General features: G+C 44.3%; 1 protein-coding gene across 3 annotated transcripts; it reads right to left on the bottom strand.

Annotated features, from left to right (window-relative positions):
- Positions 1-458: 458 nt before the first annotated feature.
- Positions 459-19,109, bottom strand: pcdh10b (protocadherin 10b). 3 transcript variants are annotated; one of them, XM_086261903.1, is made up of 5 exons: positions 16,321-19,109; positions 15,395-15,453; positions 15,135-15,241; positions 4,172-4,329; positions 459-2,447 (listed from the first exon to the last, which is right to left on the bottom strand). In XM_086261903.1, exons 1-5 carry the CDS (start codon positions 18,667-18,669, stop codon positions 2,394-2,396), a joined length of 2,727 nt encoding a protein of 908 aa, XP_086118029.1. In that variant the 5' UTR covers positions 18,670-19,109; the 3' UTR covers positions 459-2,393. The 3 variants fall into 3 exon arrangements, 2 of the variants coding, with proteins under 2 accessions (XP_086118029.1, XP_086118020.1); XM_086261894.1 differs by having other exon boundaries at positions 460-2,447; positions 16,156-19,109; XR_015124714.1 differs by lacking the exons at positions 459-2,447; positions 4,172-4,329 and adding an exon at positions 16,156-16,255 and having other exon boundaries at positions 15,165-15,241.
- Between the last annotated feature and the right edge of the window lie 5,550 nt (positions 19,110-24,659).

The raw sequence follows: 24,659 nt of genomic DNA, 5'->3' as shown, positions 1-24,659 counted from the left end.
CCCCAAACTCATTCGTCAATCTGCCTCACAGCTGTACACATTCATTTCATCGTTGATAATTAGAGTTAATGAGAGGTAGCATGTTCTTTACAGAAGGCTAAACACACACACACATATACCTTATTATGTCAGGTGGGTTTGGCTGCTGCCTTTTGCATTCATTCAGTTTTGTCTCATATTAAAATTTGTAGCAACTGTGCAGAAAAACAAAAACACTTCACTCGTCTCCACATTGAAAATGATCTCAGTGATAATTTAAATATAAGCTCTTGGAACATTTAAATGCAAACTGACATAAAACACACATACTTATCATTTTAATTATAACACAGCGGCCCCTCGTTTATCGCCGGAGTTACGATCCAAAAATAACCCGCGATAGCTGAAATCTGCGAAGTAACCAGCTTTATTTTTTACAATTATTATAGATGTTTGAGGCTGTAAAACTGCACACTTTATACTCTATTCTCAGACAGGCAGGAACATTTTCACACTTTTCTCTCTTGTTTAAACTCTCAAAGTTCAAACCTTCTTAGAAAAATAAGTCCAGTATTATAGAATGAAACCAAAGATCAAACCCTGTTTTCAGGTCCAGGACAAAGGATAGAGCAGCTGTGAGAGAATCCAACATCAAGGAATCATTAATGAATCAATGGTGCTGAAGTAAAGGAAGCAAGAAGAACGAGATGAGTAAAGTTTGACGTAAATGTTTCCTTTTCACTCATCATAATAATTCAGAGTCACACTGCTAGCGATCGAAGATTTATGTAAATGTGACGAGCTGAACGCGCTCTGTCCTGTACAGGAGACACGGCACGAGATGGTCTACAGCCAATCGGGACGCAGAACACAATACGCTAAAAAATAAAACATTGCACCAAAAATGAAACAGCGCGGTTACAGCGAGGGAGCACTGGATGTAATCGTAATAATGTTCCTTTGTATTTAGAATTTGCTTCCTGGTCGCAGAGATCCTCCTGAAGAGGAATCCTTCGGCCCGAGGATAAACGGACTTACATTCATTTGAGATCATTTGAATAAACGCAGCTTTATCTCCCTTATTTACTTTGGCAGGTCTGCCTTACCTGATACTGTATTTTAATTAGGCATCAAATGATGCATGGAATGAGCAGAAAGCAGCGTTCACATTCACAACAAGGACACACGAAAACAAACGCAGACGGCGTTTTTACCACTTTTGTCATTTATTGTCGGCATATTAGTGTGTCTGTGTCTGCAGTGTGTGAGAGAGAAACTGGACTGCACCGTGTACATCACTCTTTGCATTTGATGGTGTTTTTGTCGCACTCCTTTACAAATGGACCCTTAAAAGTTTTGGTTACAATGACACAGAATTACCATGGATTCAGTCTAAATTATTACCTCCATTTTACTTATAGATATGCTCTTTATTAATACCTTGAAGTGGAAAAAATAATGAAATGATGTCAAACAATAAGAAGTCGAGTTTTACATCTGCTAAGGCTGTTCTGTCTCTTTTTACGTCTCCGGCTGTGAAAACACCGGCGACCTTGTTCAGGGGCAGCAAACAGATCAAAGCTCTGAATCAGAAACCAGCCGACAAGCAGCACACCTTCAGAACAAGAAGATATAGATAGATTTATATAGAGAGGTTTATATTCAGCGTCAAACTTTTAAAAGAGTACAATAAACACTTCTCACACGTGACAGAAACTACTTGACGCATCAGAACAACGTGGGCCGACTGGGTCTGAGCCCGCCGTGTGGCTGCTGAACCGAAACCAAACGGATAAATAAAAAAATAAATAAAACAAACTGAAAATCTGCCCACAGTCTTTTCTTACAAAGTTTGACCTGACCACACAAAAAGAATAGAAAAATCTAAAACAGTGGTATTGCATCTGAAATGCACAAAGATTCTCCTGTACAACTTGGCGTCTCTCTCTGACGCCTAAAGGGCTGAGTGGTGGTTTTTCTGGGTGGCTCTCAGTTGGGTTTGCCTTCCGTAGTTCATCTGCAGTCTTCATCTGGCTTCATTATCCTCACAGATGTATACATCAGTGCTGTAAACAGGCACACATAGAGTGGAAAAAGATGAAGGGATCAGTGACGGGGGTCGCCATCGTTCGTCCTCTGCGAGCTTCTCAGTCCTGCTGAGACAACGGCCATCTCCAGTAAGGCGATTCCTCCACCTGTGTTCCTCCCCCGCAGCCTCCCCACCGTCTCTGTCAAACCCGGCAGCGCTCCGAGTGTTTTGTTCCTTTGTGTTTCTTTCTTCTTCGTTTTGTTTGCAGTCATGTAAAATTTTCTTCTTTTTGTGTTTTTGCTGAGCGAGGAGGGATGAGGGCAGTGGAGGACAAAATGGGCTGAAAACTTTACACCCTTGGTCGTCACGATGAAATTGTGCAAACTCACGCAGTCTCTGGTACGTCCACGCGGAAGGAGCTAGCAAAGCCTTTTCCTCGCTGCAAGCACAGAAAACACAGAAGCCGGTTAGTTGTGTGTCGGTATCTGTGTGCGTGCAGAGCAGCAGTGACACGGCCTCACTCACACAGTCACCGGCGTGTCAGCTAAATGCTGATAGATAACATGTGTGTGTGTGTGTGGGGGGGGGTGTTGTGGGAATGTTGGCACTGGGGGGAAGAGTGAATCCTGCCAGTTTATTTAGGACACCAACAAAAGGAGCGTCTGCACTCTAACCTCTCCTTCATGCTCCCCCCCCTGCACACCACACCCAGGCCTGCACCTCCCGGGACAAAAGGGTCTTTGTGTATCACTGGCTGACTTAATGAGATTAGAGAGCTCCTCCCACCCCCCAAACAAACACACAGGACAAAACAACTTCCAACAACTTCCCGTGCGCCTCAGTGTTGAACCAACAGCGAGGACAGAGCAGCTAATCGCTGTGCAGCTTACAGCGGACGCACATCGACTGTCTTTGTTCAAATCATTTCAAGTTGCAGCAGAAAAACCGCTGAAAGGCAACTTTTACCTTCATATTACTGCTTTATTATTTCACACACTGCTGCTGCAACGGTCCATAATCATAACTACATCATTACTATAAATACAAGCACCTGTTCATGTATTTGTCCTCGTGCTGTACTGCCCTCTGACCCCATCCTGTGTGCAAACACTGCACGCGGCCTTTCACAGCGACGACAGCGCTCTAATGTGAGCAGTGGGTTGCTTCACATCGAACAACTTTTGTTGCAGAACGAGGAAAAGCAGACAAACGCAGCCAATGAATAAAATATTAATTACAGGGAGAAGGCCTTTTTCCTGCTGCTCCCACAGCGTGCTGTGGTTTTAAATGATGGCACGAGGAAAGCAGCGGGTCTCTGATAATTCCAGCTAGCTGTGCCGGATGATGAGAGAGGCGCCTCTTCAGGCGCCGCTTGACAAAATTATAATTAAGCATTATCACCAAATTTCAGTGATTGAGGACAGATCTGTTTGTGGCCTCTGAATAGCAGTTTAGAAAAATGGGCCTTTTCCTGCTTTATTTTCTCTTTAATTATGTGAAACTGTTTTTTGATCAACCAGCTGACGTCGGCCGAATACGAATGAGACGCTCAGCTTCACGTCTGTCCTTCTTCTTCTCTCTGGTTAAAAACAGTCGTTTGTCAGCTGTTCGTGAGAGGGCCGGTGTCTCGCTTCCCATAACGCTAACGTCTCCACCCACATCAAAGCAACCTTATAGATCATAACTGCTTTTGGCATTTATTGTTTGAAAGGGCCCAAAGACCACAGCGCTGCATGTGTGCGTGCAGATAAGATGGTCACAGACGGAGATAATGGAGATGCTTGAGAAAGAGGGAAGAGTTAGTTAAACACTCTGACAGAGGGCTGAGAGAACAGCGGTCAAATCTAAAATGAATTTCACGCTAGCTTCCACGAGCCAATCCAGGAAGAAAATTCAATTTCCAATCGTTTCTTTTTCTGCTAATTTGATCAGCAGATCAGAGCCGGGCAGGCTCCAAGGCAGCCAGAGCAAAACACAATACTCACTTAAATAAGCCGGGTTATAAGGTGCTCTGGAGCTAGGCAGAAATGCTTCCAACTCTTTCCTCTCTAAGGAGCCGTGGTGGTGGCTGAGGTGCTGGTGGAGGTGTTGGGAACTGAGAGGCGCCTCTTTGCCAAAGGTGGAGAATGATCTATCGGCCGTTTGCTCTGGGCTTTCAAATACCTCTGTGTCGGGGACCGAGTCCATGCCGGGCACATGGAGGTTGCTCCTGTAGTCGGGACCCTGGCGCCCGTCAGAGGGCACGAAGCTCGGCATCCAGCAGCGATCAGAATGGCCCAAAGCCTTACACTCGTCTGTGCAGTTGGAGAACAGATCAGCGCCTGTAGGGGAGGGGGCGGGGAGAAGAAATTAAAGGTTTTACGAGCAAAACGGTGCACGCACAAGCTGTAACCAGATCTGACATGTTCAGAGTTTGCAATTATGAAGCTGCTCTTTGATTCCTTTCTGTTTCCCAGCACTGAGATCAAAGCTGCTGCACAATAGACTGAAAGAAACCTGTGCTGACACACAGCCATCAACAACGTGGCTCCGCTGCTGCTGCTTCAGTACGAACACATTCAGCTTCATAAAGATTTCATCACAAGAAACAAACAGCTTCTCAGCTGAGTTTAGCCGTGACGCTTCGAGAGCGACAGCTGCACGCTGATGTTCAGACATGATGATGCAGTAGAGTAGAATAGAATAGAATTCAACTTTATTGTCATTGCACATGCACAGGTACAGGGCAACGAAATGCAGTTTGCATCCATCCAGAAGTGCTTTAGTGATATAGATATATTACAATATATATTAGCAATAATATAGATATGTGAGTATATTACAGAAATGGGTCTATTATGGTATGTTATAATGTACACGGTATGAAGTATGTTGTGAATATTCTATAACTATAAGTATGTACAGGCTGTAGTGAGTACAAGCTATGTACAGGATATGAACAGGATATAAATATGAAATAAATAACTTTACAGAATCTGAGATATACAGCTATACAGAAATGGGAACTATGCAAGTTGTAAACAGTTGTAGGATTAAAAATTATCAAATGTGCAGAGTGATTATTTACACAGAGCTATACAGTAGTGCAGTTAAGATAAGTGAGGGTGTAGATAGTTTCTACAGAGGCTATATAAAGTGCTAGTGGTTGTGAGTGGTGGTTCAGTCCATGTTATTATTGTGTTTGAGGGTACAGTTGTCCATTGTGGGTGTGTGTATGTTCAGTCCATGAGTTTAACGTGGGTCAGATGTCAGGAGGCAGAGTTCAGGAGTCTGACAGCTGTGGGGAAGAAGCTGTTCCGGTACCTGGTGGTCTTAGTCCGGAGGCTCCTGTGGCGCCTCCCAGAGGGCAGGAGGGTGAAGAGTCCATGTGATGGGTGACTGGGGTCTCTGATGATTTTCCCAGCCCTTTTCAGACACCGCTTCCTGTAGATGTCTTTCATGGCAGGAAGTGGTGCTCCGGCGATGCGCTGGGCAGTTTTCACGACCCTCTGCAACGCCTTCCGGTCCGAGGCAGAGCAGTTCCCGTACCAGACTGTTATACAGTTGGTCAGGATGCTCTCGATGGTGCAACGATAGAAGTTCACCAGGATGTCTGAGGACAGGTGGTTCTTCCTCAGGGTCCTCAAGAAGAAGAGGCGCTGGTGAGCCTTCTTGACCAGCTTGGAGCAGTTGGTCGTCCAGGTGAGATCCTCGGAGATGTGGACTCCCAGTACAGGACGATATTACAGAGTTTACTGCAGCATGCTTGCAATGCTGCGCCAAACCTACTCTGTTTGGTCTGTTTTTCCACAACGATTTTACATTTTTACTCTGACATCAGAAGAACAACCGGCTCGTGTCACTGCATGGGTACACTGAGTGGATGCTTTCAGGGTGATTCAGTTCCAAAAGGTTTTTCAGTGTTTGTAACACTAATCGAGTCAAACAGCAGCAGATGTTTAACCTGAGCTTGCACCTAAAATAAGGAATCGGCAATTTGTCTCAAGCGGCTCAAGCACATCACAAATGACAAAAGACAACAGGACGGTGAACATGTGTAACATATAGTGGACGGTCAGTCACCGTCTTTATCATTATTAGCACATTCTGCCATATTTACTTAACAGGTGTCTACATCCATTCAAAGTGGGTGAGCAGTTTTTAGGAACAACAAAGACCCATCATGTGTTTGCAGTACAAACAGGCAGGATGGCTCAGCGGGTGGTGTTTGCACCTCGTGTCTGCATGTCGATGCATCGTTGTAGCGAATGTTGGGTTAAAGGTGCTGAAACATGGGATGAAAGCACTGAAGAGTTTACAGGTACCAGTCGATTTAAGTGCATCCTTTGTAGTTCATCATATATGAAAAGCGCAGCTATGCAGGCCAACTGTAAGCCTTAAGCCAAATTTTGTGTTTGCTGCCCCAAATGTTTTTGCACTTGGGCCCAGATCTTGCGGACGCATGTTTTCGAAGCCTAAATCCTTGCGTGTGTGTGTGTTTGACTCTGTTTGGGGCTAAAATGTCCAGCTCAGGCTATCTGCTGCTAATCCCTCTGAATACAGACTGATTAGGCTAAGACTGCTGTCATCCCAGTAAGCAGAGTGTGTGCATTTTGTTCTGTGTCCTTAACGGTCAGCAAAGGGGGAATTTGCTTTGTTACAAGAGGATTAATTTGGCTTGCTGTCACTAGCAACTTGGAAAAGTGCCCAGTCTCCTAACGAGAGGGTTTCCTATTAAATATTAAGCAACGTGCCATAAATATACCACGGCAGGAGGCTTTAGTACGGCCTCTTACATGGAAGGAAACAACTTATTGTACACTTTGATGGAGCCGCAGCCACGAGGCAAAGCAGTGCTGACACACTATATCAGTGCACCTGCTCGCGCAGACAGCGTTGCACTGTGAGCAGCAAAAACACAGCGTGGAAAGAAGAGCTCTGCTTATATTACAAAATGGACGCTGTGTTAATTCTCAAAATAGGAACAGGAAATGTGGCGTTTGGCCTCGGCGAGGGGGATTCAGCCACAGAGCCACGTCACGACATCTTCTCAAAACTACACGTTCCCCTGTCGAACGAGGCAGTCGTAAACACACACACAGGGCTGTGCTTAAAATGTGAATAAAGGTTGCAGGTGATACTCTTCTCTCTCCACGGCGTCCTCCGCCTGTGCTCTGCAGCTGAAAGAAGTTTCATAAATCACGCTCGCAGAAAATTGTCAGTGTCTGGCCTCCACTTCAACGCAGGATTAAGAAGAACTATGTCAACATGTCTCACACTAAGACACACACAAGCAGGAGCAGCGAGGAGACGGGGGAGGGAGGGCAGCGAGCTCTTGGAGCGAGCTGACCCTCGTTGCTTCCGACACCTCGTCTCATCTTAGCATTCCGAACGCCGCTCGCACAGGGCAAACGCAAAGTCCCGATAATAACCTTCATTTGGTAATTGGTATGCAGAGGTTTGAAAAATGAATTACTGATCAGCGAGCTGTTACCACGGTGATAACGTGAACGGCAGGCCTAAGGAGAAATTCATCTCGGCAGGGGGGGAGACGGGAATGCGGCGGGGGTGGAGGAGGGGTTGAAAATTGGATAAGCGCCTCGACTCGATCTGCTCCGAGTGCACGACATTGGCCGTATTGATAAAATGGAGCAGGACTGGAAACGTGGACGAGTGGTCCCAGAGGGTCTGAATCCACAGCTGCTCAGCCGTCTCGCCTCGGAGAATTCAAACCTCACAACTGAACCCACATTTGCTCTGTTTTCTTAAACTCATAATATAATATATTAATACTGGTGCTAAGTACTAAGCTCAGTCAACTTTCTCCTTCCAAACATCTTTTACAGGTTCATGTGGTTTCTTCACAGTCATGTCAGGAGTTTACACAGTGAATCACAAGCAGGCTGTCATTCGATACTAGAGGTGGGAATCACCAAACATCCCACGGTACGATATTATCACGATATTTAACTCACGATACGATATTATTGCAATTTTTAAAATATTTTGCGATATTCAGATTCTGTACATAAAGGTAAACTTTATCAATATTCATTTTATCTAATAACAAAGTCTCGCACTCAGTCTTTCTCTCATCTCAGTCAGTTTTATTGTTGACAAACTGAACGGTTTGTATTACAGTCTAGTCCAACTTAACTGAATGCAACCATCTGGTACAATTACAGCTATTCTGAACTATGCAATATGAAAACTATGCAGCCCCTTCAGCAACTGAAGAATTTGGAAGTAAATTAAAACAAAATATAATTTTACATTAAATAAAAAAGTTTTAAACTTAATTAAAATAAAACATGTCTTAAAATAAAATAAGTAAACTGTCGTGTTTATTGCTGCCAAAAACAAGTTAAAAACATTTGGACAGTGAAGGAATGTCAGGATTCTTGCTCAGAAAAAGGATCAACGTGCTCTGAAGTCAGAGCACAAAAACCTTTTTTGTAACAAAATATCGATTTCTGCTGTCCCTGTATCGATACATTATTAGCAAACAAAATATCACGATACTACACAGTATCGATTTTTTCCCCCCACCCCTATTCGATACATAATTAAACTTTGGAAATTTAAATATTAAATATTTAAATTAACATTTGTAATGTTAAAATTGTATCTATGTTATCAGTTTGTGAAATAAAAAACAACTATTTTATAAATTATTTTAACATGCGTGGACTGTGTCATAACGAGCTGCTAACACACTATAATGATGTTATTATCATTTTATATAAAAGCTTTTATTGCTGGTCAAATACTTCAGATAGTGCTGGGATCTCAGGAACACCTCATCTCCTTGGTGGTGGGTGCTGTGATGGGAGGGGGGCAGCAATAACAACACACGGTAACCAAATGGTTTTAGTGCCAAACAACCGAGCAGGCAGAGAGCACATCCAGCTGTAAGACAATAAACTGCAGACTCAAGTCTTCTCCCTCTGCTCGTCTCTCATCTGCTTTATAGTTTTTTATAATTACACCAAAATAATGTTTATGGATCACTAAAGATTCGCTTTTTCACATTTCCCCAGGAGGAGTTTGCAAAACTAACGCCTGGAAATGTGCACCTCTTGATGTTAGATATGTGTGCAAAATCTCATACATGTACATCATACCCAGCCCGGGCCTATATTGTTTCATTCTTCTAGGTGGCGCTATTGAGCCATTTTGCCCCGCCCATGTCTGAAAACATGAACATATGTACATTTTCACCAGACCCGATGCATGTGCAAAACTTTTGAGTTTTTGAGCATCTTTAGGCCCTCAAAAAAGCCAATACATTTGCCACAATAATAATAATAATAATAATAATAATAATAATAATAATAATAATAATAATAATAACAACAACAACAACAACAACAACAACAACAACAACAACAACAATAATAATAATACGGTGGTATTGCATTGGGCCCTAATAAAAAAAATCCAGATGATATTCATGGATGAATTCCAGATGAATGATGAACTCATTAACTCACATATTTAGAAATAAAGTCGTTTATGCAGAGCTACCCAGCAAACATGTGATGTGTTCTTATTTAAAATAAATGCCACTATGACTTCATATGTATTTCACATGTATTGTAATTCAGTGATAGTTTAATACTCGAGCTTCTTCTCGGCTCCACGTTTGGCGGAGGTAAAGACTCTCCAATAACCAACAAAGGCTTGAAGCATTTTAACTTTCGATCCATTTCCACCACTTAAAGCCCCACCCCCCCCTTTTCTTCTTGTGCTAAATTTTGTACAAAGTTATTCCTCCTCTTGTTTCATTAAAGGATCTTTCACCACCGTCAGACACTGAGGACTGAATGTCTTTGGGCTTTTTTGGCTGCTGGTCAGACAGAATCAGCTATTTCTGTTCAAATGTGACTCATTATTCTTGGCGTGTTAGAAAGGGGATAATTACACAATTAAGAACTCATTCATTTCATCCTAGAATAGTTTAACAGACCAATTCTGATTGTGTGTAAACCGCAGCAGTGATAATAAACATGACAGCAGTCAAGGAAGCTCGTTGAATGTTAAACAGAGTCTGCATTTCTGATTGGACTATATCACAGCCATGGTTACACACACACACACACACTCATAAGTGTATATTCACGTGACTGTAACGCTGCACTCAGATACCTCGAAAATGATATCCGCTCTGATCTGAGCAGCAGTTTTTCCTCCACACTCGATCCAAACGTAACCAGTTTGTCTCCAATGCTACAAAATCCTGTTTGAGTTAAACGGCTCTTTCAGCCGGTTCACGTGTTCATTACAGGTGACGTCTGGTCTCTTTACATCCTTGATGAGGAAAAACGGAGCGGCCTTTGATCAGAGAACAACAGAGCTGAGTGCCTGAAGCAGCAGAAAATGTTGGCATGACAAAGCAGCTAACCACAGGAAGAAGAACACAAATCACCGTGTCAACAAAAAATACAACAACGGCTACGCTTCAAAAAAAAAGAAAAGGATATGAGAATAATGATGAACACTGGGCCTGCCTCCAGCCTCCAGCAGGTGAAGATATAGTATTTTATGAGGTAAATGAAATCAGTCGTGTCCTATAACTCTGACTGCACAGAAAGAAAGGAAGGATGAAAGTAGAGCTGGGCGATAGAACGATAACGATATGTATCGCGATATAACTTTTACTCGATAGAGAAATTAAGCTATCGCGATAGACCTCGCCGCTCTTGTCCTCTTAAAAAAAAAAAAAAAAAAAAAGGTCAGCCGATCCAAATTAAGTAGCGCAGAGCCGAACCAATCACAGCCGCAGCGTCACGTCGCGTGACTTGTTACGTACAGCACAAGTGCCAAGCCGCACGTGTGTTTGTTTGGGAAGCAGCCAGCGGGTAATGGAGGAAATGAGTGTGCCGACTAGAAAAATAGAGCAGGGCGATATGGCCAAAAATATTTATCACGATATACATTTGAAAATTTGCGATAACGATATAACTGACGATATAATTGATGCGAGACAAAATACAACTCCACAACATTACTAGTGCAAAAAGACAACCTTCCATTTATTTTCACATAAACAAGAAGCTGGTTTTTATGTACATTAAAGCTTTATAAAAATTTAACAGTGCAAATGCAAATTCCTTGCTGACAGTTTAACCAAAAGGCATTTCCAGTAGAAATGGGCTGACATATCCTGAGCATAACCATGTATAATATCCACTGAAGTTAAAAAGAGGTGCTTTGCAACATTAAACTGCAGTGTGCAGTACGCATTTTTCGGACCATAAGGTGCACGGGATTATAAGGCACATTAAGTGAAACAAAGCAGTCAGATAAATCAAACTTTATTAAACTCATTCTTCTTGCTTCCTCCATTTCTGTACCATTGATTCATTAATGTTGAATTCTCTGGCAGCTGCTCTATTCCCATGTTGTTGCAGTATATTAATGACTAACCTCGTATTGTGGATGGATTATCTCAGTTGTTCTCCTGACTGAAGTTTGGTCCGTTTACAGCATCCTGCCATGCGATTGCATTTGTCTCTAACCATGAAGAACCTTCACGTTAACTTTTATAAGTGGAAAAGTGTTAGTGTTCGTCCTCCAGCTTCACTGTTTATGTTATGCTAACATAGCTGTGTCGCTAGCGATCACGTAGCACATCATTATATACCAGCTAGCCCAACTTCAGTAACCCTACAAACGTCACTGCTGTTTAGTTTCCTGTCTTCATTTATGTTGGAAGTGATAGCAGAGCTGTACGTTTGAATTTTTTCAGAAATCTCTCAGTCAGAACATGCAATATCATGTTTAGGTAACTAGCGAAACTAGCGAGCTAACTTCCGCTAGCTTCCTGCTAACTTCTAACTCCGTTAAATGTAATAACTTTTGTTTTCATGGATGCCTGGAAGTTAAACTTTATAGTTACACCTGGTAAAGCAGCAATGCTGATCGTTTTATTAAAGATGAAAGAATTTAGACAGTTTTTAACTCTAAATGATGCTGCAGTGTTCGTTTGACCTGAAACATACGGAGTTTAGGACCCAGATTACTCCCAGATTTAAGAGCATCTTAGTCCGACAAATATGACAATAACAACGGCCGCTTGCATGTTCTGCAAAAAAATGTGCTTTGTTGTGTATCTGACGGACAAACACCAAACCAGTTCCACATCACGGAAGTTGCACCATTTTTACAAACCAATTCTGGTTCATCTGTTTCACTCAACAATCGGCCATGTGCGTATGAAAACAAAGGCACCGCGCATGCGCGTTTTACTCCCATTCTATCGCGATATTTCATTTTCCTATCGTTGCCTAACATTATACCGGTATTACCGTGAACGGTATAATATGGCCCAGCCCTATAGAAAAATCAACCGAGCGTGACCGAAGAGAAAACAGATGATGGTTCCAACGCCGGAGAGATTGTCGAACGGAAGAGCCACAGAAGTTCCGTAGTGTGAAGGTATTTCGGCTATTTCAAGTCTGACAAAAAACAGAGTAGCGTGCACTGTAAATTGTGCCGAAAGCAAGTCTGGAAATACAATAAACTGGTGCATGCGTCACACTGTGCGCCACGTTATTGTTTCGGTGAAATGAATTTCTACAATACTGTTAATTCTACTCTCTGCAGTGTTTAAATGCTTACATATACACACAGTTACTGTCCCTCCACACATACGACTCGGTTCTGCTTCTATGCCCCAGCTTTGTTTACTTTTTCCCACCGAGGCTTCTAGACTTCTGATTGGCCAACATTTCTGCACGGTTAGGAATCTAGCGCCACCTGCTGCTTTGGCATGTTCATAGCAGCGTTTTCCTTCATTTCTGCCTTTATGTGTGGACGGGATTATTTTTAAAACGAAAAAAGGAAAATCTCAGTTTTCAAAAATACCCGTGTACGTGTGGACGTAGCCTCAGTCTCTGACTGGAAGCGCTAATTCGTCATTCGGCTTTTGTCAGACTAAAGTAACTGTTAAAACTGTTTGAAAAGCTCAGCTATACAACAAGGAGAGATTGAGAATTTCCTTTTAGTTCTCAGTTTATTTGATATTGACAAAAGTTAGTCAGTTTTGTCTGTTCTTCTGTAAAACAAACTAAGATTTATTTTTAGAATTAATACTTTATTTCTAAGTGGAATTGACAATTTAGTCTGTTTCATTTGTTCTATTTTGAAACTTAAACGCTTTAGCGGCTGCCTTTTGTGTAGTTTGCAATATTTGCCTTTATTTATCTGAAAAAGTCTCATGTTCCTTAAGTACATCTACCCTGTTGAACTTATTATGGGAAATAAATATTTAAAAACAAGCTGCTGATAATTTCACATTTTACTTGTGAGCAACGGCACATTTAAATCTTACAAATATAGTTATTTGGCTTATATCGTGATAGATATCGTTATCACCTGAAATGAAAAAAACATATCGTGATATGAAAAAATCTCATATCGCCCAGCTCTAGATGAAAGAGAAAAAGGTGATGCATTCATGAAGTCTGTGAGAGCCAAGAGGAAAGCTAACACGTGGATTTATTAAACACTGATGCAGCCTCACTACTGACAAACTAGATTAGCTCGCAGAATGATGGCGCTCTAAGCCGTGCTATCAATTATCCTAATCAAACAACGACTAAATGCACAGCAAATAATCTGGGTAAAGGCATTAAGCTTTGCAACAAAGTAACTCATGCTATCTGCCGCACCAAGGGTATGCAAAGGGTATGGGACGCTGTTTCACAGCTGGACGTGCTGGACCATCCAGAGTAGGGACTGTATGGGTAGGCTAACATGTGATGCTAGCATGGTCTAACAAACAGCAACAGCAGCTTAAGCTAAGCGTGATCTGTTAAATCACAGACATGCTTCATTGTTTCAGCTGATAATCAGCACACATGTGGAGCGTACATGAACATAAATTAGCATGAATTAAGTTCTAAGCAAAGCAAGTTGGAGAAATCAGAACAGAGGCCCCGGGTCACTGTGTGCTGGTCCAGTTTATTTAAATCAACAACAAATTGTGTTAATCTCCACTAACTCACCAACTCTGAGCACGCAGCACGGTTTATATAATCATGCAATCTGAGCTCAGGAAGTCTTTATTTATTCCTGTTTGTCTGTTTCTTGGAACAGTCGTGAAATGTAAGAACATCTCCTGTCAGTAAAACGCATCAGAGAGTGTGCACATGCTAATAAAGTCAAAGTAGTACACCTCCATGCACATAAAGCAGATTAGAAGGAAAAATAAAGACGGTGCAGCAGGGTATCTGTGTAAAGTCAGGCCGTGCTGGCAGAGACGGGTCCGGCTCTGCGTGCCTCTGTCACTGAGCTCCATGTAAACCAGGCCTACTGGGGTGACACTGGAAGTGGCAGGCAAATTCCATTTGGCACGATGGGGGCGCCTGCTGTGGCTGACCAGACATGATGACAGACCTCATCCACAGTGGGCACCAAATAAAGAGCTAAACCTAGCTTTTATACATCAGCAGGGTCCTCTTGTAAGGCAGGGAAGAATTAAATGAGAAAAACAGCCCGTGCATGGAAGGGAGGAAAAAACAAGCAGGGAGGGCGTGCAGTTAGAGAGTAACAGCATGAATAAGTGCATTAATTAATCTAATGAACGGATGAATTGCACGGTTTGTTTGCTACAGCCACAACCTATTTGGTCGGCTTCCCAGCACTCCAGTGCGAGCCCAGCCTCATTAACAAGCCCATCACACCTCGTCAAGTGGTCTGCAGCACCGAGTGACCGCGCTCACAGGGAGCAGGATCCTCATTAACGCCGCCACATATTTACAAACAGCAGTGGAAGCCTCACTCAAGACATTCAATCACCACACGGCAAACATCACAGTAACAAATATTATGTGTCGGCTTTAGGAGCGAGCACTTGGATGCGGCTCACAGGGAAAGGTTTGATTCTGGTGCAAGAGTTTAAGCGATAATCCCACGCAGGCACAACACAACAGCTAAAAGACCTCAGACTCTGGCTGTGGATGATGATGACCTTTAGAAATAAGCATTCATTTTTCCAGCCCTGCACAATGTGCTGCCAGATTTCAACAGTGGAGAGACGAGCAGCTTCTGGACCACAATGCTAATCAGCAGATCCTCCTCAGATCTATAGATGCCAAGGGGCAGAGAGAAGACAAAGAGTTCATACAAAGCCAGCACTTACCAGACGAATGGCCTCGATTGGTGGCGTCGTGGTCGCTGTCTCCCTGCTCGCTGTCTCCGTGGCCACTGTCTTTGGAGCTGACCAGGTCGGCCTCCTGAAAGGCTGAACTGAAATGAAGAGAACATTAAAATAAAGAAAGACGACCTCACTTTGTTTTTCTTAATCCATGTCAGCATCACAGTAATGGGAGATATCAGCAAATGAGCTAGAAGCAGACCAGCTGGTAGAAGAGCAGGTAGAAGGGCTTTTTCCATATTTACCTGTTGACACGTCGCGGCCTGTCGACCAAGTAGCTGAGTTCAGCTCGCTGGTGTTTGGTCTGAAAGAGAAGGGGCAGCTTTTAGTGCGTCTCCTTATGTAGAGAGAACAAAGCAGCAGAAAAACAAAAGAACATTACATCCATCGAGCCAGAGACGACACCACCCACACAGCTTTGAGTTGACGTAACTATTACATGTGTCATTCATCTCCACCAGTGGAGACTTCCATCCCACAGGGAGGGGAAGCTCTGCAGACATGTTGCCAAGGTGCAAGGTGAAGTAGCGCACCTATGTAGGCTGCAGCAGCCCAGAGATCCAACAGTTTGAACAGTATATATTTAATCCTGGGTGACTGGGCTTCACGCACACATATACACCCATTATACTCCCACACCCACCAGCAGCCTCTTTGCCAACATACATTGTCTTTATACACCTTTTCTAATTTATCAGCCGTGGAAGCACATCATAAACATGCAGTCGTTGCTGTTTAAGGATTGCAAAAGTCAAGGTTTCTCATTTCCATATCTGCTTTCATTTTCTATCACATTGTGTTACAGTTGATGTATCGGCACACAGTAACACCCATCTGAGGAGCTAGCATGCCAGTGAAGTGAAATTTGGGGGATGAAATGGCTCCTGAATGTCTCTGGTTTATATTTCATTCTTATCAGACGTCTAAGGGGACATGAATCAGGTTTAGGCATGCGGAGGAACTCAGATGGAAAGGTTTAAACCGCAGGCAGGAGAGGGGCTCTTACCTCATTTGATAAAATGCTGCCGTTTGATATGATGTCAGGCTGCTGGTCTGTGTACCCTGTCACTATGGCCCCACACGGGTTGTGATCGGTGTCTGTGCTCCTAGAAGGACTACATGGCTTTAGGAACATGAGGTCAGTTTTGGCAGACTCTGGAGTGAGACATACCTGGTAGCAATAGTTCTGGTTTTGGTGGTGGGAGCCAAAGCTCCCAGATTCCTCCACAGGGACTTGAGCTGTGCCAGCCCCGCTGACGTTAACGGCACTTTGCACCAGCATGATATCCGACTTGCTGAGCTTTTTCTTGCGGGCCCTGCCCTGCCGCGAGCAGCAGGAGCTGCAGCCAAAACAGCAGTCACTGGTCAGGCAAGTATAGATGTTAAGCTTTTTGTCCTTCTGACAGCGCACAGCCAGCACAATCATAACCAGGAGGAAGATGAAGGAGACGGAGCCCAGGGCGATGATAAGGATGAGAGTGAGGTCCAGGGTGCTGTCCTTTGCCTTGGAGGTCCCGCCTTTCTCCCCACCGCCACGGCCTTCAGCCACACTGTCCACCAGCACCACCAGCACGCTGGCGCTAGAGGACAGAGGCGGCTGGCCGTGGTCTCGCACCTCAATCAACAGGTCGTACTGCTGATGGGGGTCTCGCTTGACCGATACCCGCCTCGCAGTCCTGAGTTCACCTGTTCTCCAGTCCATCCTGAACATGCCATTCTCGTTTCCCCTCTGGATGCTGTAGGACAGACGAGCGTTCTCTCCATCATCCGCATCCATGGCCACGACACGTGTCACCAGATAGCCTGGCTCAGCAGAGCGAGGCAGGGGCTCCTTGGCTGTGCCGTTCTTTCCCAGGGGAGCCAGCACTAGCGGGGCGTTGTCATTCTGGTCCACAATGATGACTTTAACAGTGGCATTGGAGGAGAGCTCTGGGGTCCCTGCGTCTTTGGCCTTGACCATGAACGTGAACTCCTTCAGCTGCTCATAATCGAATGATCTGAGAGCATAGAGATAGCCTGTCTCCTCGTTGATTGACACGTAGGTTTTGACTGACATGCCCTGGATGTCACACTCTAATATGGAGTAGCTGATGACAGCATTCTGCCCAATGTCCGGGTCCAGGGCCGTCACCGCGTGTATGTACGCCCCTGGCACGTTGTTTTCTGTCACGTACACGTCATATACGGGCTGTGTGAACGTGGGCGCGTTGTCGTTTTCGTCTGACACCTGCACTCGAATGGATTTACTGGTGGCCAGTGACGGCGTTCCTTTATCGCGCGCGACCACAGTGACGGAGTAGGAGTCCGCCTGCTCGCGGTTCAGCGGCCCGTCGGTGACTATAGTGAAGTAATTTTTAAAGGAAGATTTCAGTTTAAACGGGACGTCGCCGAGGATCTCCACGTGGACCTGTCCGTTCTCCTCTGCGTCCCGATCCGTGACGCTCAGCAGCGCGATCACGGTCCCGGGAGCCGCATTCTCGCTCACCGACTCCGTGACAGTGCTGAAAGTAATTTCCGGTGCGTTGTCGTTCACGTCGCTGAGTTTGACGAGGACTTTACAGTGCGCGGGCACGGCGTTTGGTCCCAGATCTTTGGCCTGAACAAAGATTTGATAGAGGCTGCTCTCCTCGAAATCCACCTCTCCGCGCACCTCGATGCGCCCGGTGCGTGAATCTATAGAGAACAGGTCTTTGACGCGGCTGGAGATGTGGTTGCTGAATGAATAAACGATTTCTCCATTCAGTCCCTCGTCCAGGTCGGTGGCGTTCAGCTGTATGACGAGCGTGCCCAGCGGCGCGTTCTCCGACAGGCTCACCGTGTACACCGGCTGCTCAAACACGGGCACGTTGTCGTTAGAGTCCAACACTTTGACGACCAGCAGCGCGGTGCCAGTCCGCGGAGGCTGACCGCCGTCCACGGCGGTTAGCACGTACCTGTGCGCCGTCTGCTGCTCCCGGTCCAGCGGCTTCTCCAACACAAGCTCCGCGAACTTGTTCCCGTCCGTCTGGGTCTGCACGTCCAGGTAAAAGAAGTTGTTCGTGGTGATATCGTACGTGCGTAAAGCGTTGGAGCCAACGTCCGGGTCGAACGCGCTCTCCAAGGGGAAGCGGGTGCCCGAAGTGGCGCTCTCTGAGATCTCCACCGTGATATCGGTCTCCGGGAAACTGGGTGGGTTGTCGTTAATGTCCACCACTTCGATTTCAACCCGGAATAGTTCTAATGGGTTCTCCAAGAACACCTCCATGTTTAGCTGACAGCTCGCACTCTGCTTGCAAATCTGCTCCCGGTCGATTTTCTCGTTAACGAACAGGACCCCGTTCTCCAGGTTCACCTCCAGATAGGGTGTCCGAGAGTTGGGCACCACTTGGAAGCGCCGGGAGGCTAGCTTGGTGAGGTCCAGACCCAGGTCCTCGGCAATATTTCCCACCAGCGTGCCATGGTCCGCCTCCTCCGGGACAGAGTAGCGTATCTGACAGAGCACTCCATCCGCGATGCACAGGACAAGCAAAAGCACAATCATCGCCGTGAAAACAAGTGCACTTGGGTAAAAATATCATATATGTTAGTGAAAAAATGTCAGTTTACATCACCCATTACAGTAAATGCGTAAAGTCTCCAAAATGCGTAAAGTCTCTGTAAATGTACAAGAGGTCCGGAAAACTCTGTGGGATTAAAAAAAGGCGCATTTCATTTCTGACAGGAATCCAAAGGACTCGATGATATTTTTCACTTTTAAAAACTGGCTCTGTTACTTTCGCACATGCGTCCAGGTGAAGCCTCAGCGCACATTCCAGTAAAGCGCAGAATCTCAGACAGCTGAAAGTTGGAAACATAAATTATAATCCACAGGAAAAACATACGACTCTGTCTTCAGTGATGAAATCTACTGCAGACTCTGGCTGTCTCTTTCCTCTCGGCGTCCTGTTCCTCACTGCAGCCGCCTCCACTCCACTCTCCACTGATGCTCTTCACTCAACTGTTTGCTTTTTTCCCTGAGTCGCGCCTCCCCTCTCAGCCCCCGCAGCTGTAAATCACGCGGAAAGCTCTCTCCTGATTGGCTGTTGGGGTTGCTCGTCCGCTCGGCCTTCGTCTCCCTCACTGCTTCTCTGTATCTCTCTACCTCCCTCTGAGCGCAGACTGACTTCTCTTAAGGATACCTGCCTGCAGGCAAAGAGAAAAGGGGACAGGAGCGAGAAGGAATTTATTTCTCAAGTGCGTAATGCCCTTCCCAACTCGTCCGTTATAAAGTGCACCACTAATGAACCAGGGTGTGATTAGAGTGGAGCACTTGTTGACTTGGTGGCAGAGCCTGTGTGAGCCTGAGGACACGCTGGGCGAGCCAGGTTAATGCATGCAAATGTTGTGATATGCATGTATTCAGCATTCACGTGCTGCTCTCAGGGCTGTGCGATATAATTACAGCCAACGGTAGAAGCGTTACATCTCTGTTCCAACCACACAGCAGTGGAACAGAGAGGCAGGGGGAGTAGCACATCCGCGGAGCGCATACGACCCCTGCCGGAGTAAATGCAAACCAGGGTCTGAATCACGGCCAGCACTTCAGTGTAATACAAATAGTTATTGTCACATGCATACTCTGATTTTATGCGTGGACCAATGAACGTGGCGAGAGTAAAAGGTAAAAGTAGAAGATGGTATGATTACCTTTTACTGTGAGAGTAGAAAACGCGCAGACCATTCAAACATAAGTGCGGTGAGCAGGCTAATCGATCCTCTAAACAACTTCTGTATGTGTCAAAGGCCTGGGCAGCGAGGTTTCGGGGGTCCGTGCCGGCTCAGTGAAGTCTCTGTGCCGTGTGGGCTGAACTCTAGTGATACACTTAATTCATACGCTTTAGTAAAAACACGCATATCACTGACAGGTTATTGCAGTACGAGCTCCACTTAATCATTCAGTTCACAGCAGTTTGGTGCGTTTGCAGAAATCGCAGATGGGCCCCTGAAACTAAAAAGAGGTCACGCATCAGCTTTTGACCTTCTTGAAAAGTGCAAAACAAAGAGAAATGTGTTGAGGACACTGTGAGCTTACAATGAGGAGGTCATTGATCCACTTTGCTCCTGATTTGTGTCTGCAGTCTAACAGAGATATTTGTGCTTTTCCTTTTTTAGCGCAGTAACAAAATGACGTGATTTTGGTCCTCAGGTACTGGTGACACGAACGCTGGAGTCAGCTGCAGCTCGGTCTGTATGTTGTGGTCACTCGGGGTTTCTGTGTCCACCATGGACGTTAGGGAAGATCACATGTCATGTTCACAGAATAAACAAACAAACAAAAGGACGGCTAATAAGAAGAGCAGGATGCAGTAGATATCTCAGCATGTTTCATCTACAGGACACCTGTCAGTACTTTACTCTGGTTACTCAGTAACACAGAGTCAGACTGCTTTGACGACTGAATGCAACACATTTTAGAAAATCTACGTTCTATTAACAGAAATCCAGAAAGGTTGAACTTTGGTATTTGCATTGTTATTTCAAGCAGGGAATTTTAGTCAGTTTAAAGGAGGAAGCATAACAAGCTCAAAATCAAGGATCTGTACCAGAAGTGACTATTTCCTGATTTTTAATATAGATTATAGAGTAAATTTAGTTTTATGTGTATAATGAAATGTTACTTTGTGATTTGTATTTTCCCCTTTTGTTGTTTTATAGATTTAGTTTGACGTCAGCTGTTGGAGAATGAATTGCATGAAGGAACCGAGACATTAATGTGCAAAAGTCTCAATTCTTCATATTTTGCAGGGAAAGTAGCAAATAGCCGCAGCACTTTATCAAAGCGTGTAAATATATATGGAAATGCAGTATGTTCTTCGTCTTTTGGCTGCTCCCTCTAGAGGTCACCACAGTGGATGGTCTGCTTCCATCCTCAGCATCCTCCTCCCTCACACCAATCCTCTGCTTGCCCTCCTTCACTGCATCCTACCAACCTTTATACTCGACGTTTGTCTCTAAGGGTTTGACCTGAGCGTCTCTCTGATATACTCCTTCCTGTCCAAGGACAGACATTGACCACAGACCATCAGAAAGCCTGCAAAACTAGTGAGCAAGAAAACTTTAGACAATGAAAAAAGACTGGAGGCTTTTTTCACAAAAACAAAAATACATACAACACAGTTGAATTATGACCTCATCACTTTGACCTTTGACCTTAGCTTAAACAGCCGCTCTGTGCCTACAGCTGAGTGGGGAGAGGAGCTGCTCTGAGACCTAGTGCTCCCCCTAGTGAACCACTACACAACACACACTGCTGCTTCCAACACACAGCCCTCTCCCCTCTCTGCACAAACTCGAAAATCTCCACAAACTCACACGAGTGACAGACAGTGAGGGAAACAGACGCACAAGTGCATGATTCACATTGTCTGCAGACTGTTAGAGCAGCACAAGAAACATGAATCGGTTCAAGGAACATATTTTCTAAATCTAGTCAGTGCTGCGGTCAGATATGGATCACCATCAAGATAGTGAGCTAAGTGACAGAGTAGGGCTGGGAGAAGTGGACACGCACACGCTCAGCACTAATACAGGGAGAGTTTTCACAAATGTGATCACAGCTCGTTCGTCACGTCCATGCAAAGCAAACATTTTATCACTGTGTGTCGAGATTTTACACGATTGTAACAATTTATGTTTTCATTTTACAGCTAAAAGTACAGCACGTTTGTTAAAGCAATGCTCTTCTCAAACATCCAGGAAGCTTAGAGAAAAGAAGAGAGTGGCCTAAAGCAATCTCACCCATCAGATAATTAGAGCAGGAGAAGCAGCTCGTAATCATTAAGTGTGATAAAGCTACAGGGACTTTTCACCGTCACCTTGCTGCGTGCCACACACTTCATTTTTCCATCACTTTGCTTCTTTTTTTTGTTTTTTAAAGGACCTACATCGTGCACTCAGGCCCAGCAGTGCATACTCTCTTATATAGAATACATTTTTGGAGCAGTGTACAAATACTCTGTACTTTTCAAGACACAACAAGGTTCTTTTTTTTCCTAAATACTATTTAATGTGCAGCCATTCTTGTAACAAAGATTACAACATAAAATGGCTGTAGCTCAGGAGGTCGTGCAGGTCACCTGCTAACTGGCAGGTTGATGGTTTGATACCTGGCTGCTCCAGCCTGCGTGCCAAATATCCTCGGGCAAGACACTAACGCCAAGCTGCTCTCTGATGTGACCGTCACAGTGTTTAATGAATGAAAGGAGGTAAAGTGTTTTGAGGGCTCAGAGTAGAAAAACACTGTATAAGAACCAGTCCATTTATCATTTACTTAACTGCTAGTTAAGATAAAAATTGGTCTAACCCACCTGCCTCTGGATCTGAACGAGCACGATCAGGTAAAAGTCTTTCGAGTGGTGTCTTTACATGAAGCGTTTTCAGCGGTTAAAGGACCGTCAGCATGTCTATGGTAAAAACTGGAGACAGACACACAACACTGTATGAAAAGCTCGTTTCCCATGTCAGACAGGGGCTGTTTGTGTTTGTTCTCACTTTATGAAGCCGACGATCCAACATTTACAGACACTTAATGCTGTGTGGAGACCAGAGAGGAGCCACTCATTTCACTTCTCTTTCTCAGTCCTTTTCTTTCTTAGCTATTTAATATAAATATATATATATATTTAGCACATTTAGCACAATATTACAGTGACCTAAATCTAATGCTCATGTCAACAGCACCACTGCATCTCCTCTGAATGTGTCTTTTAGGCTTTTTCTATCATAGACAAAGATGAAAGAAATGTAACAGATACATGACACGTCAGCAGGGCACCAAAGATGAAAACAACAATGCAATATGATGCCTTTTTTTCCAGATTGAGCTGCTCGGGGTGGCAGCATGTTGGAGTAGCTCTCTTACCGTTACTGTTGTTTAAAACTTTCATTCCTCCGTTTTTGGCTGAAGGATTGCATTTCTCTCTATTTTTTGGATCCTGTGCAGCTGGAAGGAATTTTGCTGATAATCTTTTTACTTTTGATCATTTGTTATGATGCATAAGCATAACAACAAGGTGGCTTACAACTAATAATAATAATAATAATAATACATTTTATTTAAATAGCGCCTTTCAAAGCACCCAAGGACACTGTACAACAGATAAAAACTGGAAATATACACAATGATAAAAATAGAAGATAAAAGTTAAAACATACAGAAATTTAAGAATAGGCAATTTTAAACAGATGAGTTTTGAGGGTGGACTTAAAAAGAGAGAATGAACTAATATTTCTGAGGTCCGGGGGTAGGGAATTCCAAAGTCGAGGGGCAGAGCAGCTAAAGGCCCTCCCTCCCATTGTGATCAGACGAGCAGAGGGAACAGAGAGAGAAAGAGAAGATGAAGATCTGAGGCAGCGGGATGGGAGCTTCATCTGTAATAAGTCAGAGAGGTACGGTGGAGAGAGAGAATGAATAGCCTTGAATGTATACAGAATTATTTTAAAATGGATGCAAAATTTGACCGGGAGCCAGTGAAGTTGCTTCAGGATTGGGGAGATGTGGTGGGTAGAAGAAGTCCTAGTAATAATACGGGCAGCAGAGTTCTGGACAGGTTGAAGCTTGTTGATAGATTTTTGTGTGAGGCCAAATAATAATGAGTTGCAGTAGTCAATTCTAGAGATAACAAGATTATGGATGAGAATGGCAGTGGCGTGAGGTGTGAGGAAGGGGCGGAGGCGATTAATGTTACGGAGTTGGAAATATGCTGCACGTGTAATATTATTGATATGTGAGTTAAAGGATAATGTGCTATCGAGAATGACACCCAAGCTTTTCACAGAGGGAGAGATAGGGACCAGCGAGTTATTGATGGTGAGAGAGAAATTGTTAATTCTGGATAGCAGTCGTTTAGTGCCAACCAGAAGAAGTTCCGATTTATTGCTGTTGAGTTTAAGAAAGTTGGAGGAGAACCAAGAATTAAGTTCAGCTAGACAGAGGATGAGGGAGGGTGGAGGAAGAGTAGAGTCAGGTTTGGTAGAGAGATAGAGCTGGGTGTCATCGGCGTAGCAGTGGAACTGAATATTATATTTACGAAAAATATGTCCGAGTGGAAGAAGGTAGATGATGAAAAGAAGGGGCCCGAGGACAGATCCCTGGGGCACCCCAGTGGATAAGGGAGAAAGCTGAGAAGTGAAGGATTTTAATTGAATGAACTGAGTGCGGTCAGATAGGTATGATTTAAACCAGGCTAGTGGAGTGTGAGAGAGACCAATAGAAGCTAATCTGCTAAGGAGAATGGGATGAGAGATGGTGTCAAAAGCTGCACTCAGATCAAGAAGGATAAGGATGGAGAGGAGACCAGAATCAGCTGCTATAAGAAGGTCGTTTGTTATTTTTATAAGAGCAGTTTCAGTGCTATGTAGAGGACGAAAGCCAGACTGGAACTGTTCGTAAAGGTTATTATCAGTTAGGTGAAGATGGACTTGTGAAGCAACTATTCTTTCAAGGATTTTTGAGAGAAATGGTAGATTGGAGATAGGACGAAAATTATTAAA

The sequence above is a fragment of the Aulonocara sp. 'chitande type north' Nkhata Bay genome, linkage group LG2, assembly GCF_057382095.1.
Source record: "Aulonocara sp. 'chitande type north' Nkhata Bay isolate Kocher_YH1m ecotype deep benthic linkage group LG2, A_spYH_male_GT1.1, whole genome shotgun sequence".
Lineage (NCBI taxonomy): Eukaryota > Metazoa > Chordata > Actinopteri > Cichliformes > Cichlidae > Aulonocara > Aulonocara sp. 'chitande type north' Nkhata Bay.
The sequence above is the reverse complement of the archived record's forward strand: the minus strand, read 5'-3'. Positions and strand labels throughout refer to the sequence as shown.